This window comes from Chiloscyllium punctatum, chromosome 9 (genome assembly GCF_047496795.1).
Source record: "Chiloscyllium punctatum isolate Juve2018m chromosome 9, sChiPun1.3, whole genome shotgun sequence".
NCBI classification, from domain to species: Eukaryota; Metazoa; Chordata; class Chondrichthyes; order Orectolobiformes; family Hemiscylliidae; genus Chiloscyllium; species Chiloscyllium punctatum.
In genome coordinates, this window is record NC_092747.1 from 67879279 (window position 1) to 67897093 (window position 17815).

Sequence of the window (17815 nt, forward strand, 5' to 3'; positions counted from 1 at the left end):
TTCAAAAACACAGAATCTTTGTAAATTACCAAGCTGCAGTAGTATCCAATTCTAGGCTCCATACTTTGGGAAGGATGTAAAAGTTTTAGACAAGGTGCCTAAGAGATTCATCAGAATCTTACCAAGGATGAGAGCCTTCAGTTATGTGCAGATGAAGTAATTCCACAGAGCTGGTATCCCGTCTCCAAGTCAACATTTCTTTTACGAGTGAACAGTCCTTGACTTTTGTATTGCATCATTCAGAGTCAGGTACTAGGATGTCAGTATCTCTGACACTCACTCTTTTTAATGTCAGTCAGGGCTCCCTGATTGGACCAGATTAACAGCACCAATCAAGGAACTCATATTCTATGAGGTCCAGCTTGCTCACCTCATTACAATCACTATGCAGAGATTAGAGATGCTAAGTTTGTTATCTGTTGACCCAAGGAGGTTAAGGACAGATTTAATGGCGATGTTTAAAATTGTGAACATTGTAAGATATGGGTAAACTATATTCACTGGCAGGGGGTTAGTAACCAGAGATCATATATAAGGCAAAATATTTGGGGGAAAAGAGATAACACAGGATGCAGGGGAATAGGACTAATTTGACAGCCTATTAAACAGTATTTTCTCATATCTATGTCTGAAATAACTCCAGAGGCAGGTATCCCATCACTAAGTCACCCTTTATTTACACGTGGAGGTCCTTGACACTGATCTAGCTTTCTCAGAGTCAGCTCTCAAAGTGAATAGAATCTCTGATACTTCTGTTTGGTGGTGTGATGAAATCACAAGTGAGGAGCGGGATTAGATAATTTGCTTCTCTAGTCTGTTTGGACACTTATTTGCTCATGGTTGATTTATATATGAACTTAATTTACTCAGCTCTTGATTACATCATCCAATAAAAATCTTCCAAGAAAATTTCAATCCATTTTTTGGGGGGAAGAGTGTTTCAGATTCCCATTACATTTTGTGCTTCTTGATATTTTGAAGTCTATTATTTATGGACTAGGCCAGACCACTCAAAACATTCTTAAGCAGGCAGCCCAGACCGTAACTTTGCTACTTGTTTCGGTAAGTGTACAGTGAAAATTACCCGGAGTAAGATAGCTGGGGTGACTGCCAAGTTTTAAAACAAACAAAAATTTATTCACGAAATTGCAGAATGAAACACAAATAACAAAATATAATATACACACAGAATTCAGTCTATCCAAACTATACTTAATTATGCTGTTCTTAAAAATACGTGCAACAGTCCCAAAAAACAAACTCCTTAAACATAGAGCAAAAATGAAACAAAGGCTTGCAGGTCAAAGTTAGAAGGGCAGAAAGAGAGAGAGTTGAGCAACCTGTTTCCACATAGCCCACTGCTGAACTGAACTAAAACAAGACTTCAGCTTTTAGGACTGACCACTCCCCTTTCCTTATACAGGTCACTTCTAAAATATAAAATCTTTGGCCTGAAGTCTCATCTGTTTACGTGTAAACAAAAGGCCTCTCAATAAACCCTTTCATCTCTGTACCAAACCAATTGTTTTGGAGCCCTGTTTTACGACCCCTCTCAAAAAAACCAAGGACACAGTATCCTTGAGAAAAAAAACAGCTTTTAGATAAAAGGACCAGTTTTGTGACAATTATAAATACTTAATGTCAAACATATGTTGACAAACTCCTGGAAAGTTAATGATTTTTATTTCCATTTACAAAATGTGCAAAATTGATCATTTTATTTGGTTCAATGGCCATTGCATGATTTTACTTTATGAATTAGGCCATCAACTTAATGCAATACAATAGTCTTGCGTTGTCAGATTTTTTTCAAGCAAAACATAAAAACAAGTGCCTATCTCCCAGTACAGGTTCACGTAAACAAAATTAATACCACCATTTGCAGAAGAAGATGGAGTTCTTCAGTGTCCCAGCCAACATTTCCTTCTAATCATGAACACCAAAACTGTTCATTATTTGTGATATCTGACAGTGCATTTGCTTGCTTGTCATGTTTGCCTAAACATAAATGATAAAAATAATAAACGTTGTCCATGAAATGCTCTAAGGTGCCCTAAGGACTGCCTAAGGAATGTCAAATCTTTATTTTGCTATTTTCTCTTTGCTTTGGATGAAATAAAGGTTATTGGATGTCCTTCATTGTATGAATACCAATCACAATACTCGATAGGCCACAAAAGACTTTATTAACTCCTGAGGTTATAAAAGGCTCTATAATCATGCAAATTCTTACTTTAATAATGTCAAATTTTGCATTTATTATGTCACAACCATGGCCATGCCATGTAATAGCTTCCTTATATTTTAGCCCAAGTTAATTTTCAGTGGCTGAACTCAACTGAAATAGAATTAGATTACAAGAGTTAGGTATTATTGTCAAGTGTACTCAAGTACAGGGATGCAAGAGTACTGTGAAAAGTCTACAATGCCACCATTCATGTCTCCACCTTAGGTACAAGGTACCTCAGTACAAAACCTTCGGTAAAATGTAGAAAAATAAAGAAGTTAAAAGTTCAACATTACAGTTCTAATCAGTACAAAGTAGTAGATAAGAAATAAAGTTTAAGTTCCAAATTACAGTCCTTCTTTTGCCATGGCCCTGCAGTCATTCCATGCTGGGCTTTCCCCATGAGGGCTCGACCTCTCCCCCGTACCGGGGTCTATCTCTCCATCCTCACGCCTCTGCACTACTGTCTTGCCGCTAATCATCATCCACTCTCTCCCATGCTAGGCTCGATCTCTCGAAGGGCCTAATGTTATTCAGAACTTTATTGCCCATTATTAAACTGCTGATCTGTTTTACAGTGTTGGTACAAATGCAACATGTTGGGAATGCTGGAAATCTGAAATAAAAGCAGAAAATGTTGAATTCAGCATCCATAGTGAGAGAATGTGGGGAATATGAATGCCCAGAGCAAGTGGATAAGGAGTGAAAGCAGGGCGAAAACTTGCAATTTTTAGGGGGGAACACAACCCAGCTTCAACATGTCCATTTTCTGTTTTAATAGTGGTGTACTTAAATGTTGGAGAGAAATCTACACACTGAAGTTGAAGATTTAACAACAGAATGTGGGCATGCGGACACATACTGGTGAAACAAATATATTTAAGTAGCATTAATGAGTTTTAAAAGAATTCTTTTAAAGTTGGCTGCAAATTTAACTTGAGAAGTATGGGTTTCCTGGGGCTTTGGAAAGATTTGAGCTTGAGTTGGTGTGACAGTTCAGGTGTGTATTTAAATTTGTTGTTGTCCTTTCTGTATTGCAGCTGGTGTCTTAGTTCCCTCTGGCAGCTGTTTGGCTGTGGGTGTTTGCTTGAAAACAACCTTCTGTCGATGTGTGAAAATTTTGAATTGACAAGATCAGGACGGGAAGTACTTTGGATGTATTTGACAGTATATCAAAAAAAGGAAGACCATGGTTATGGTTATGAGAACATTAAAATCCTGCTACAACTTTACTGGGCACTGCTGATATTGCAGCTGGAGCACTGCATCCAGTTTCCATACCAATTTTTAAAGCAACACCATGAACGTGCAGTTATAATACTATATATTTTATGAAGAAAGGTAATCTGTCCTTAAAATTGTCACAAAGAGCCTTGCAAAAATGGCTCTCAGTATCCACATGACTTCTCTTCTGAATTCACCTGCAGCCAAAAGCAGACAATCAGACTGTGTTATCCTAAGAGTTAATCACAAAAGGTTATTAAATAATTCAAGAATTCCAGGATGGCCCACTGAACTGATGAAAGATGTGAAGAATCAAATGCTTCTGTTGTGTTAAACAGGAGATGGGAAGAAATTCTAGCCTAATTGACTAGCTTTATCGAACAATGATTCAGCAAAATTAATATTTGTAGTCATTTTGTTTTATTGTGCTTAATAGAATGGAAACAGCATTTTTGAGGAAAATCATGTGAACCCCATGAAAGGGACTTTCTGAACCAGCCACAGTTTCTCAACAGGGAGACAGAGGGAGGTAAACAGAATTGCTGTACAGAACTGGGGTCACCAGCAGTTAGAGTGTGCAATGCCAGGAAAGCAAAACAAAAGAGCTTTCAAGCTCTTTCTGGAACTATTCTGCTCATCCTTCTGTGAAGCAATCTCTGACTATTCAACTACAGAAGCCATCACATGAATACAACTTCATGTTTCAACCACTCCACAATGGAAGGAATATTTTTGCCAGGCAGGCCTGCAAAAATAATAAGACTGATGTTATTTTCAACTTCAGTGAGAACTTTTATCCTTTTTTACTTTAAATTCTAATGACTGTATTCTAACTTATCACTTTTTTTACATAAATAACTCTCAGTAACAATTGCATAACAAACTCATCTGGTTTGAAGCATAAAGCTTTGCTGCTTTTTTTAAAATTTGAAACACTGGTAAACAAGAAAGGTGTACATACAAACTTATGCAGTGGTAGCAAGGTGGCAGCAGTATCACAATGCAGCATGCAGGATTCTCAACCAGGAGCTTGGAGCTTGTCTATTACATCCGCTTTCCTTTTTTTAACATTTCCATTTATTATGAAACCTTACCTTCTTTTAGTGATTTCAGCGGAAGGTATTTTCTCCCAGCCCAGGCCCAGTGACACGATGGCTTCCAATGGCCTGGAATGGTGGTATAGGCCTGGCTCTGGCGGGGGACGGTCTCCAAGAGTGACGGTCTCCTGGCATGGCAGTCTTGACCAGGAATGGCATTCTTGTCCCGGCGTGCATTCCACATCCTGTTACGGAGGTCTTCTTTGATGGTTTCTGGACATTCCAGCAGCCAGATGTGAAGGTCCAGTCCCACATGGAGGTCTCATCCTCGCTTCAGAAACAGGGTCTGGGTATTTCAATGGCCCATTGTGGAAGTCTAGTCCTCGAACGGAGGTCTCGTCTCAGCTTGGTGGGGCAGTCTTGGCCTGGTGTGGTGGTCTCAGCCTTGTTTTCCAGCCACCCCAAACCCAAAGTCAATAAATGAACCATGATGAACTTTTACTTTTCTTCTTCTTATTTATGACTTTGGGCATTAATTTAGGCACTGATATGGCGATTTATAAAACTTCTGACTTTTTTTTGTAAAAATACACGTGACAATAAATTACTATGTCAATCTATTCTGTAAAATTTCTTAGTTTATGGACTACTCAGAGGGAATGCCTGGTACGTGTTGTGACAAGTGACTTATCTGCACTGCAAACATTTAGAAGAAGTTTGATTCCTGATGAGGAACTTGCTTATGAGGAAAGGCTTGTTTGCCTTCATTAAGGGTCAGTGGAGGTTCTATTGAAATACAAGATCCTAAGATGTTTACAAGGTAGGTGATGAAATGATGATGAATTTCACCCTTCGTGGTGAAATCTAGACACTATTTCAAAATAAGTTGTATTCCATTTAAGATGAAGATGAAGATGATTTTCTTGTCTGGAATTCTCTATCTTCAATTAGATTTCAGATTTGCAGTCCTATTAGATGCTATTATGTATGTTGTGGAAATTTGAACAACTAACCAGGGAAGTAGACTCTACAAATATCCCCATCATTAATGATGGAGCAACCCAATATATCATCGCAAATAAGACTAAAGAACTGCAACTATCTTCAGCCGGAAGTGCTAAGTGGATGATTTAATTTATGCTTCTCTTATGTCCCCAGCATCATAGATGTTTGCTCTCATCCAAATTTTTTTTTGTTTCTTATTCACTCCTGGGATATGGATATCACTGGCAGGGCCACCATTTATTTCCCAACCCTAATTGTTCTTACAAAGCTGATGATAAACTGTTTTCTTAACCACTGCACTTCATTTATTATAGGTACAATGCTGCTAGGGAGGGAGTTCCAGGATTTTGTTTCAATGACAGTTAAGGAATAGTGATATATTTCCATGTCAGGATGGTAAGTGACTTGGCAAACAACTTGTGAGTGTTCCCATCTATCTATTGCTCTTTTCCTTTGAGATGGTAGTGGTCATGGGTTTGGAAGATGCTGATGGTTTTACTGTATTTTTGCAGTGCATCTTTTAATTGATATACAGTGCACACTGTTGCTACTGTGAAGGCAGGTGGTGAAGTTTGTAAATGTTTGTTGTGGATGCAGTATCATTTAAATTGACTATTTTGTCCTGGATGGTGCAAAGCTTCTTGAGTGTTGTTGGAACTACACTCATCCAGGAAAGTGAACAGCATTCCTTTGCATTCGTAACTCATCCCTTGTAGCAAGATGGACAGTCTTTGAGAATTCAGGAGTTGAGTTAATTGCTAAAGGATTCCTAGCCTCCAACATGCTCTTGTAACCAGAGTATTTATATGGCTAGTCCAGTTCAGGATCTGGTCAATAGTAACTCCCAAGATGCTAATAGTGGGGGATTCAGTGATAGTAATGCCATTAAAAGTCAAAGCATGATGGTTAACTTCTCTCTTGTTGGAGATGATCATTGCCAAAGATCTGCATGGCGTCGATGTTACTTGGCATTTGTCAGCCCAAACACAGCAAACATAATGTGAAAAACAATTTTTTCATTCACGTAATTCAAGTCTGGAATCCATCGACTGGAAATGTAGTGGAGGCAGACACGCTTGGGCATTCAAGAGGGCATTGGGTGGCTACCTTAACAGAAAAAATGCAAAATGTTATGGAAAAATTACAGGGGAATGTACGAAGTCATAATGCTCTTTGAAGGTTGATGCAAATATGACAGATCAAATACCCTCCTTCTGCACTGTAACAATTCTGACTCTGTGATTTCTTCAAATCCCTCTCTGTAATATCAAGAATGGTGATACAATCATAAATATGTTGTCGGCAGTGCTATCATGCAGCATTGGCTAAGCAAAAACTTGCTCAATGATGCACATTTTAGATTCCACCAGGACCTTGAAGGATAGTCCTGACTGATGATTGACCAGACCCCTGACCGAACTCTGTGCAGTTCTCCAACTGACTTAGCTCTATTCCCCAAATTGGTTGCCCTAGCACTGCAGGTCTGACCATGGTCCAATCTCTGTGCTGGACTGGAACTCCTGACCCAGACTATTTCAAACTGTCGATTGATCATGTCCAAACCCTGGGTCGGAGAAAAGACAATGCCCTTGACCAGCTGTGGTTGCACTCTTGACTACCAGCAGTTCCTCTTGAATTTGACTGAAGACTGATCCATTTTGAGATATGATTATGAGGTAGAAGACATTCAGTATCTTAGCCACACAGGCTGCTAGCAAATGCTGTAGGTGTGCCATTTACATGGTACAGTGCTGAACAGCAACACCTTTGATTGATCACTGCCGGCAACCACGACAAGCTTGTTATCTTTTTATTACCATCACTGGCTCTACTATTATCAACATCCTGGGGGTTACTATCGACCAGAAACTGAACTGAAATATCTACAGTAGCTGCAGGAGCAGCTCAGAGGCTGGAATACTGCAGTGAATACTTCCCTCCTTACTCCCTAAGCTTGCATCCTATCTACAAGGCACAAGTCAGGAGTGTGATGAATTATTCTTCACTTGCCCAAATGAGTGCAGCTCCAACAACACTCAAAATGTTTTGACACCATATCGGACAAAGCATCCCACTTGAATAACACTACATTCAATCACTCCTGAATACGAGCTAATGCCAACCTCCATGCACGAAGGTGGTCACTGTTCATAGAACGTGCCCTGAAGTGTTAGGAAAGTTAACCAAGATGAAGGTCTGGAGGGCCAAAAAAATTGTCACTGTATAATTTCTCTCTACTGCCTGTTAAAATTGCAACCCACATAGACATGAGGTGAGGATTATTTAATAATGAGATGTTAATGCAATATACCTCTCAACACTCCTAGCAACATTATTGTCTTGCAGTTAAAACCTTGTGTGGAAAAACAGACTTTTTTTCCAAATGTGAGCATCTCATTTTTTGAATATCATCATATTTCACCAACTGATCCAACATTGTCCAGGAGATAGGAAGAATCCTTCTTTTGTAACTGTCTTTTCCGTTTCGATAAAAGGATAGCAAGCCAAACCAAATCAGCCTCACTATACTGGACTCGCAACATGGTGAAATTAAAACATTCAATGACCCTCCAAACTTCCCAATTATTATGAACCAGAGTTTATGAAAAACAGATCTTAGACACAAAGTTTATAACTTAAACAAAATTAAGAATTTATCGTTTATAATGGAGCTTTAGTAGAACACAGATAAATAACAAGGTAATAAAAGTAACATCTACAATCTAAAGCCCAATCTTCTTTGCTCATAACCCCTGTTCGCGTACAGTTTGACAGAAGCAGGTAAAGGATAAATTAAAACAGAAAATAAAAGATTTGTAATTTTCCAGTTTACTAAACAGTTTCCAATGATACAAGGCTTTCAGGAAATTTTTGTGCAATGTTATTCAGCCAAGTAGAAATGTAGAGTTTGCTTAAATTTCAAAGTCACCGGTTAATGCAGTTTCAGCAACTTCTAGAAATATTTACTTATTTTTTATGGACTGGAATTATTTTCTCAGAACCTTCAACAATTAGATAACTCGACAGAGACGAGAGAGGAACCAGGGACAGAGAAAAACCAAGCAGCTTCATTTCCAAAGTTCCAAAAATCATATATTGTCTCCTGCCAAAACCCAGTCAGAACAGGCTCTCTCTTGATTGGCCAATTCACCATCCAGCCAGCTGCCCTCTTTGAACATAGTAACAGCTCTGCGTTGATTAGTCTGCAGTGACTTTAGATAGTAGTTAAGTTGCATTGTCTTGCTGGGACAGTTCCCAGCAGAAAACATTTGTCTTTATTCTCTTCTCTTTTAAAACAAGCTGTTGTTCAAGTTGAATTTTTAACTTCATGTAATAGTTCCAAACTAAAAGATGAGAAAAATAAAAGAAAAATGTGATGGTCTAAAGTGATCAAAGTGTTGTAAAAACTGCCAGTTCTGCCTTTCATTTTGACTAGCATTGGGAGAGAAGAATTTGCAGCCATTATATTTTGGAGCTGTGACTGTTGTTTCTTGGTCACTCTTATGACGAAGCTGCTCCTTCAACAAGGTATTATTGTCCATGGCTTTTTTAAAAGAGAGGTTATAAAAGACAGACTCCAGAAAGTCTATGTTGAAGGGTTTTAGGGCCATTTTCATTAAAGCTAACATATACTGCCTCAGGAAACAGGCTTTCAGATTTTTGGAAAAAAACACTTGTACAATGAAAGGGGAGTGGCCAGTCCACTCAGCTCAGCTTTTCTCTAGTTTGGTTTGGTTTTTAGCAGTAGTATTTGGAAACTGCCAGACCCAAAGAGGCAAGTCCAGGCTGGTACTCTCTCTCTGACCTCTCTCCTGTAAGACCCCCTGTTTGATTTTCACTTTTGTGCCAAGGAGTGTTTGTGGGGATTGTTGCAAATATTGGGAACAGCATTATTAAGTTAGGATAATCTTTTGGGTTTGCAGATAGGTGAAGTTATTCTGTTGTGTTTCATTTCGTAATCTTGTAAATAAATTCTGTTTTTTAAAAAACTAAGTGGTTTGACTAGCGACATCTCTCCTGGAATGTCTGCTATACACCTACTTAAAACAACTAGCAAAATTAGGGTCTGGGCTACCTTCTTGAAATGTTTTGAGGGGTCTGGCCTGGTCCATACCAGACTGGGGGCTCTTTGCAGGCTTTGTTCTATCGTTCCAATCTGGGATTAGGGTTGGTGGACTCAAAGGTAGCAAGTGGTAGGTCTTTTGTTAGCGTCTTTTGTTCTGGGTGTTGAGTTCAGTTGATTTAAACAATGCTTGGGATAACAGTGGCTCTTTCAATCACTACGAGTTTTCTGGGGATGGATGAAGTGACCTTGGGAGTTTTGCAAAAGGTGATTAAGGCCAAGCTGCTGGAATTAGGAGACAAGCTGGAGATGGAGCTGCCTCCTTCCAGGAGGAAAGGAGTGATAATTACAGCAATAGCTCAGCATTTAAGCTTTCTGGAAAAGCCATCGGAACCTTTATAGATAGCTAAAATGCAATTGAAAATTAAACAGTTGTTTGAGTTATAGGCAAAAGACAAGGAATTACGCTTAAAAGCAGAGGAAAGAGAAGAAGAAACAGAGAGAGAAAGAGAGAGAGAAGAGAGAGAAAAGAAGAGAGAGGAAAGGAAGAAAGAGAGGGAGTTTGAACTTTAGAAATTGGCACTTAGACAGGAACGTCAGCTTAAAAGATGGAGATGAAGGCTGAAGGTAAGCTTAGTGAAGAAAAGAGTGAGGATGAGCAAACCCATGGTAGCCTTAGGACTGGTGAGAAACTGTTTAGTATATTCAAGCATTGCCTAAATTTGATTAGAAGGATGTGGAAGCATTTTTCATCTCATTTCAAAAGATGACCAAAAATATGAAGTGGCCATGTGGATTTTGTTGAACCAAACAAAACTTGTAGGTCGATCTTGTGAGGCATTTGCATCACTACCAAAGGAGGAATCTGAGGCATATGAGGAGGTGAAGAAAGCTATCTTAAGTGCTTGTGAGCTTTTGCCAGAAGCCGAGAATCTAAGAAGGGACCCTGGTCAAACCTACATTGAGATTGAAAGGATCAAACAAAGTAATTTTGATACGTGGATAAGGGCATTAAAAATAGATCAAACCTATGACGCTCTGAGAGAGATAACTGTTTTGGAGGAGTTCAAAAAATCACTTCCTGAGGAGTGAGAACTCATGTGTAAGAGCAAAGTGTTAGAATAGCAAGATTAGCAGCTGAAGTGGCTGATGAATATGAGTTGGTCCATAAATCAAAGTTTGGCTTCCAAACTGTGAGAGATAGAAATTGGGGAAAAGAGAAACCCTCGCATGGAAAGGGAAAGGTAGATCTTTGTAAAGATCATAAGGATAACATACCACAGGGTAAAAAGGAAACCTTTGAAGGAGACAGAAAAATTAAAAAGCTCTGATGTTTTCACTACAATAAAGTAGGCCACATGAAATCAAGTATTGGTGAAAGTTAGGAAAAGCACTGGGAAGCCAAATATAGGAAAACAGGATAAGCGTGGGATAAATCTTTTCTGTGTTGCTGGTTTAAATTAAGCAGACGGGTTTACCTTGTGTTGTAACAGGAATACTGGACAAACTCTCAGCTCCAGGAATACAATTTGTCCTTGCTAATGATATCGCTGATTCACAGGGAGGAGTGCTGCCTACTGTGTTTGAAATGCCAGTGGAAACTCATGCAACTGAGCCAATGAAGGACACATATCTTGGGATTTTTCCTGACTGTGTGGTAACAAGGTCACAAAGTCACCAGTTGGAACACTGAAAGTTGAAGTGGAATTAGCAGAGATCCTGTTTCATCAAATGGTTGACACAAATCAGGAGCAGATAGATGACACAGCAGACATCTTTTCACTCAGATAAATTAACTGACTTACAACAGAAAGATGAAAGTTTAAAGCAATTGTATCAAAAGGCATGCACAGAAAAGAACCTGAATGTATCCATGAATGTTATTACCTTAAAAGTGATGTCTTAATGAGAACATGGAGACCAGACTCAGACAGATGAAATCATTAAGTCGTATTGTCAGTGGGTTGTAGAAAGGAGGTGTTGCGAGTGGCACATGAGCTACAAGTAGGGGGTCATTTAAGAGTAAGAAAAACTCAAGCTAAAATACAAAAACATTTTTCCTGGCCTGGACTGCTCAGGGATGTATGACATGTCTGGCAATTGGAAAACCACAGGCAGTAATAAAACCCACACCTTTAATACCTAGTTCTGCATTGAAGAATCTTAAATAATTGCATAGGACCCCTACTTAGAACAAAACGTGGTAATCATATTTGTTAACAATAATGGATGTGTTGACGAGATTTCCAGAGACTGGTCCATTATGCAAATCACAGCTAAAAGGATTGTTGAGGAAAGCGTTCGACAAGGTTCCCTGTGGGAGACTGATTAGCAAGGTTAGATCTCATAGAATACAAGGAGAACGAGCCATTTGGATACAGAACTGGCTCAAAGGTAGAAGACAGAAGGTGGTGGTGGAGGGTTGTTTTTCAGACTGGAGGCCTGTGACCAGTGGAGTGCTACAAGGATCGGTGCTGGGCCCTTTACTTTTTGTCATTTACATAAATGATTTGGATGTGAGCATAAGAGGTACAGTTAGTAAGTTTGCAGATGACACCAAAATTGGAGGTGTAGTGGACAGTGAAGAGGGTTACCTCAGATTACAACAGGATCTGGACCAGATGGGCCAATGAGCTGAGAAGTGGCAGATGGAGTTTAATTCAGATAAATGCAAGGTGCTGCATTTTGGGAAAGCAAATCTTAACAGGACTTAGACACTTAATGGTAAGGTCCTAGGGAGTGTTGCTGAACAAAGAGATTTTGGAGTGCAGGTTCATAGCTCCTTGAAAGTGGAGTCGCAGGTAGATAGGATAGTGAAGAAGGCATTTGGTACGCTTTCCTTTACTGGTCAGAATATTGAGTACAGGAGGTCATGTTGCGGCTGTACCGTACATTGGTTAGGCCACTGTTGGAATACTGCGTGCAATTCTGGTCTCCTTCCTATCGGAAAGATGTTGTGAAACTTGAAAGGGTTCAGAAAAGATTTACAAGGATGTTGCCAGGGTTGGAGGATCTGAGCTACAGGGAGAGGCTGAACAGGCTGGGCTGTTTTCCCTGGAGCGTCGGAGGCTGAGGGGTGACCTTATAGAAGTTTACAAAATTATGAGGGGCATGGATAGGATAAATAGACAAAGTCTTTTCCCTGGGGTCAGGGAGTCCAGAACTAGAGGGCATAGGTTTAGGGTGAGAGGGGAAAGATATAAAAGAGACCTAAGGGGCAACTTTTCCACGCAGAGGGTGGTACATGTATGGAATGAGCTGCCAGAGGATGTGGTGGAGGCTGGTACAATTGCAACATTTAAGAGGCACTTGGATGGGTATATGAATAGGAAGGGTTTGGAGGGATATGGGCCGGGTGCTGGCAGGTGGGACTAGATTTAGTTGGGATATCTGGTCAGCATGGACGGGTTGGACCAAAGGGTCTGTTTCCATGCTGTACATCTCTATGACTCTAATTACTCAAAATTACTCGATGGAGATAGAATCAGATCAAGGGTCAAACTTCACATCAAAATTATTCAAGGGAGTTATGGATAGCTTAGGTATAAAACAATGCAAATCTACTGTGTACCATCCAGAGATGCAGGGAGTGCTAGAAAGGTGGCATCAGACATTAAAGACTATGTTGAGGGCTTATAGTCAAGACAATCCAGATGATTGGGATAAGGAAATTTCATTTGTACTTTTTGCCATCAAAGATGCATCAAATGAATCAACCAAATTCATTCCATTAGAATTAGATTTTGGGCATGAAGTGAGAGGACCATTAAAATTGATTAAGGAGAAATTGGTAAGTCGGAATTCAGAGACCACATATTTGGACTATATGTTAATTTTTTTGGGAATGTTTAAATAGAGTGGGAGAGTCGGCTAGACAGCATTTAAAAGTATCCCAGCATTTAATGAAACAAACAGCAGACAAGAAATCAAAAAATTGCAATTTTGCTATTGGGGATAAGGTGTTAGCATACTTCCAGTGATTGGTCAACCTTTAAAAGCAAGGTTTAGTGAACCTTATCAAGTCAAAAGGATATTGAGTGAAGTGATATACAAAATAAGGACTCCAGACAGAAAGAAATCTCACAGACTGTGTCACATGAATATACTCAAAAGGTACTTTAACAGGGAAGGAAAGCAAGAGGAGAATGTGTTATTGATTACAACACAGAGGGAAAAACCAAGTTCAGAGGATTCTGAATTGAACATGCCTCAAATTAAATTGGACAATGCGGAAGTTGTGAAAAATTAGAATAAATTATTGAGTTACCTTCCAGAGGAGTATCAAAAATGACCTGCAAGAGTTATTACTATCACATGGGGAGATATGTGGAAATAGGCTGGGCAGTACTAACCTAACTTCTCCACAAACTTCAATGGGTTATGATCAGTGTATATAATTGTCTCAGATACGTTACTGGTAACATAAACATTGAAATGTTGTAATGCCAACACCAAGCTCAAAGTCTCCTTCTGAACCATCAAATGCGTGGGTGGCATGGTGGCACAGTGGTTAGTACAGCTGCCTCACGGCGCCAGAAACCCAGATTCAATTCCTGCCTCAGGCAACTCTCTGTATGGAGTTTGCACATTCTACCCGTGTCTGCATGGGTTTCCTCCATGTGCTCCAGTTTCCTCCCAGAATCCAAAAAAAAATGTGCAGGTTAGGTGAATTGGCTAAATTGCCTGTAGTGTTAGGTGAAGGGGTAAATGTAGGGGAATGGCTTTGGGTGGGTTGCGCTTCGGCGGGTCGGTGTGGACTTGTTGGGCCGAAGGGTCTGTTTCCACACTGTAAGTAATCTAATCATGCATGATGTAGATATAGGAGATGCTGCTCCAATTAAGCAACATTCTTATAGGCATAACCCTTTAAAGTTGGCACAGCTAAAAAAGGAGTTTGAACGCATGCTCCAAGACAACATAATTGAAGTGAGTTACAGTGACTGGAGCTCACCCACAGTAATGGTGCCAAATCCAGATGGTACCCAAAGGTTATGTATGGACTATCACAAAATCATTGCAATTACAAAGACTTATGCATATCCAATTCCACATTTGGAAGACTGTGTTGAAAACGCGGGACAATCAACTTACATTTCAAAGTTGGTCTTTTTCAGAGGATACTGGTAGACACGTTTTCGGAAAGAGTGAGGTAATTTCAGCTTTCATAATGCTGACTGGACTGTATCAATTTAAAGTCCTGCCATTTGGTATGAAAAATACGACAGACACATTTCAGAGACTAACCAATGAGGTCATTGCTGAATTGTGTCGTATACATAGATGACCTGCTGGTTTTTAGTCACACATGGAAGGAATATTTGCAACGTTTATCAGCCTTGTTTGATCAACTTAGAAGGCAAGCTTGGTGATAAATCTGGCTAAAAGTGAATTTGCCAAAGCCTGAGTCACTTTCCTGGGTCATGTTATTGGACATGAACAAATGGCTCCATGGGATGCAAAAACAAAGGTAATTGGGGAGCCATCAACAAAAAGTGCAGTACTACAATTCCTGGGATTGAGCAGATTTTATAAAAAACACCAAATATTAGCAGTGTGGCTGCTCCACTCACTGAATTGTGAAAGGTTGGCAAGAAGTTTCAGTGGACAGCAGACTGTCAGAAGGCATTTGACAGCCTGAAAGTTGTGTTAACCACTGCTCCAGCATTAGCCAACTCTAATTATGCAAAGCCATTCAAGGTGGCTATTGATGCAAATGATGTGGGTGTTGGTGCTGTGTTCTTGCAAGAAGATGGCGAGAAGACAGAAAGACATTTAGGATATTTGTCCAGGGACTTAAACATTCAGCAGCAGAAATATTTGATGGTTGAGAAGGAGACTTTGAGCTTGGTATTGGCGTTACAACATTTCAATGTTTATGTTACCAGTAACGTATCTGAGACAATTATATACACTGATCATAACCCATTGAAGTTTGTGGAGAAATTTAAGGACAAAAATGTCAGACTATTTAGATTGAGCTTGTTGTTACAGCAGTTCAATTTGAAAACTGTGCACACAGCAGGACCGGAAGACATGATTGCTGACGCTTTGTTGAGGCTTGAATGAGAAACAAAATCGTTCAGTGGCAGGAGTACAACAAACTGAAACAGTATGTAGTTGTGCTTGTTTGCATGTTTATAGTCAATGTAATGTGTATGTGTGTTGAAGAGTATTAACGGTTTAAGATTAAGGATTTTAAAATGAAGCCATCTTTGGATATTGTTGGTTCATCTTTTTAACGGGAGAGGCGTGACAAAGCTGCTCTTTTAACAAGATTATGTTGTCCTTGGTTTTTTTCAGAGAATTCATAAAAGACACAGACTCTGAAAAGTCTAAGTTGAAGGATTTTAGGGCCAGTTTGATCATAGCTAACAGATACTGCTTCAGGCAACAGGCTTTCAAGCATTTTGGGGGAAAAAAAAACACTTGGACAATGCAAGGGGAGTAGCCAGTTCACCCATCTCAGTTTTTCCTCTGATTTGGTTTGGTTTTTAGCAGTAGTTTTTGGAAACTGCTGGACCCAAAGAAGCAGGAACAAGCTGACAATCTCTCTCTCTGACTTCTCTCCTGTAAGACCCTGTGTTTCACATTTCCTTTTGTGCCAAGGGGTGTTTATGTGGATTGTTGCAAATATTAGGAACAGCAGCATTAAGTTGGGACAATCTGTTGGGTTTTCAGATAGGTTGTTATTCTGTATTCTGTTCTTCTTTGTTTGTGTTTCATTCGGTAATCTTGTAAATAAATTCCGTTCTGTTTAAAACTAAGTGGTTTGATCAGTGACATCTCTCCTGGAATATCTGCTATACACCTGCTTAAAACAATTAGCAAAGTTAGGGTCTGGGCTACCTTCTTGAAATGTTTTGTGGGGTCTGGCCTGGTCCACAACACTTCTAAAAGCTTTCTGCATCTATTACGTGTCCATCTTTAATTGTGTGTGCTTCCATTTCAACATTAAATATCGCTGCACAGCGACAATGAATTCACAACAATTGAACTTATACTGTGTCTTTATCGAATGGGTAGTAAAATGGAATTTTATGTGAATGCCCCAGAGGTTATTTGACTATCCTAAAGCCAGATGAGATAGTGTGACATAGCACTTTTATCCCAAAGAATGTTAGATTTCTTGGGAGCTGTCATGAAACTTCCATACGAACACAATCCAACATCACAAAGCATTCTGTTCCAGAATATAACTAGAGGTTGGTACGGGATAAAATAAATATTTCCTTCAAAGTTGACACCCCAAAATATTCCAAGTTCATCTATTAACGTTTCAAAATATTTCAGTGACAAATCCAATAAGTAGCAAAAGATGCTTGGTGGAGAATTGTGCATAATGTGGGCCAGCATGCGTAGCACTCCTTTATACCTGAATCTTGTTGTTCTGATTTGCTCATTTGTTTGTTGGTTGATTTGTCCTGTATACTCATCCAAGTTGAGTGTATTTCATCACATTCCTGATTTGTATCTTGTAAATGGTAATGAGGTTTTGGGATATCGTGAAGCGAGTCCACTAAACGTGAAAACGTTGAGTCCTGGTGAGTGCATGAGCCAAACCAGATTGCACATATTTCGACTGACAAACCAAGAGACCAAAGCACAAGACAGCATCACTTGGACTTTTGACTGCTAGCAGAACTTCGACGAATAGAGATAACATTGCATTTCCAAAAGACCCAGAGAACATCGAAAACCAAACACACAATATTCCACTCTCACGTCATCAGATGGGTTCTTTTTGCGACAGTCGGCAGCGCGCGCATGTGACTTTGCGACTTTGCCTCGTTTTTGCGGATCATGTCGGAAAGTACGGCGCGAGGGGACATGCCGAGTAAGAGACAGAAATTGAGCGATGAGAACAGCAATCCGGATGTATCTGGGGATGAAAACGTGAGTATAGTTAATGGGAAGGTAGCTGCAGTGGTATATCCCTCCTTTTCCGTGTGACCGTTTTATTGTAAGCTCCCTTCTGCATTCTCCCCATTGGTCGGGATACGGAGCAGTCCCCGAGGCGGCGGGAAGAACATGGAGAAGCGGCAGTCTTTGCTCGGAGCCACGGCGCTGACTTTTACCCGATATTGATCAGTTTGATCGGGCTCAGTCTGGTGTTGGCGGTACGGAGGGGAGGGGGTTAAACCCGGAGTCACAATAGGCTCTGCAGCTGGAGTGGGCATCGCTTCGACATTCTAATAAACTTACGAATACTCAATCTTAGATAAGTCTCTGAGTATCATATTCAGTACAGCGCAGTAATTT

At 39.8% G+C, this 17815-nt stretch overlaps 1 protein-coding gene and 1 long non-coding RNA gene across 3 annotated transcripts in view; one reads left to right on the forward strand and one right to left on the reverse strand.

Moving 5' to 3' along the window:
- Positions 1-1191: 1191 nt before the first annotated feature.
- LOC140481483 (uncharacterized) lies at positions 1192-17336 on the reverse strand. Its single transcript, XR_011961539.1, has 3 exons — positions 16929-17336; positions 4546-6600; positions 1192-2843 (listed from the first exon to the last, which is right to left on the reverse strand). It is a non-coding gene; the product is annotated as an uncharacterized lncRNA (long non-coding RNA).
- Positions 17316-17815, forward strand: part of eed (embryonic ectoderm development) — a 44601-nt gene continuing 44101 nt past the window's right edge. For both annotated transcript variants that reach the window (XM_072577735.1, XM_072577736.1), the window contains exon 1: positions 17316-17449. In XM_072577735.1, the coding sequence (XP_072433836.1) occupies positions 17357-17449 (93 nt within the window). In that variant the 5' untranslated portion in view covers positions 17316-17356. The remainder of the gene's footprint in view (positions 17450-17815) is intronic.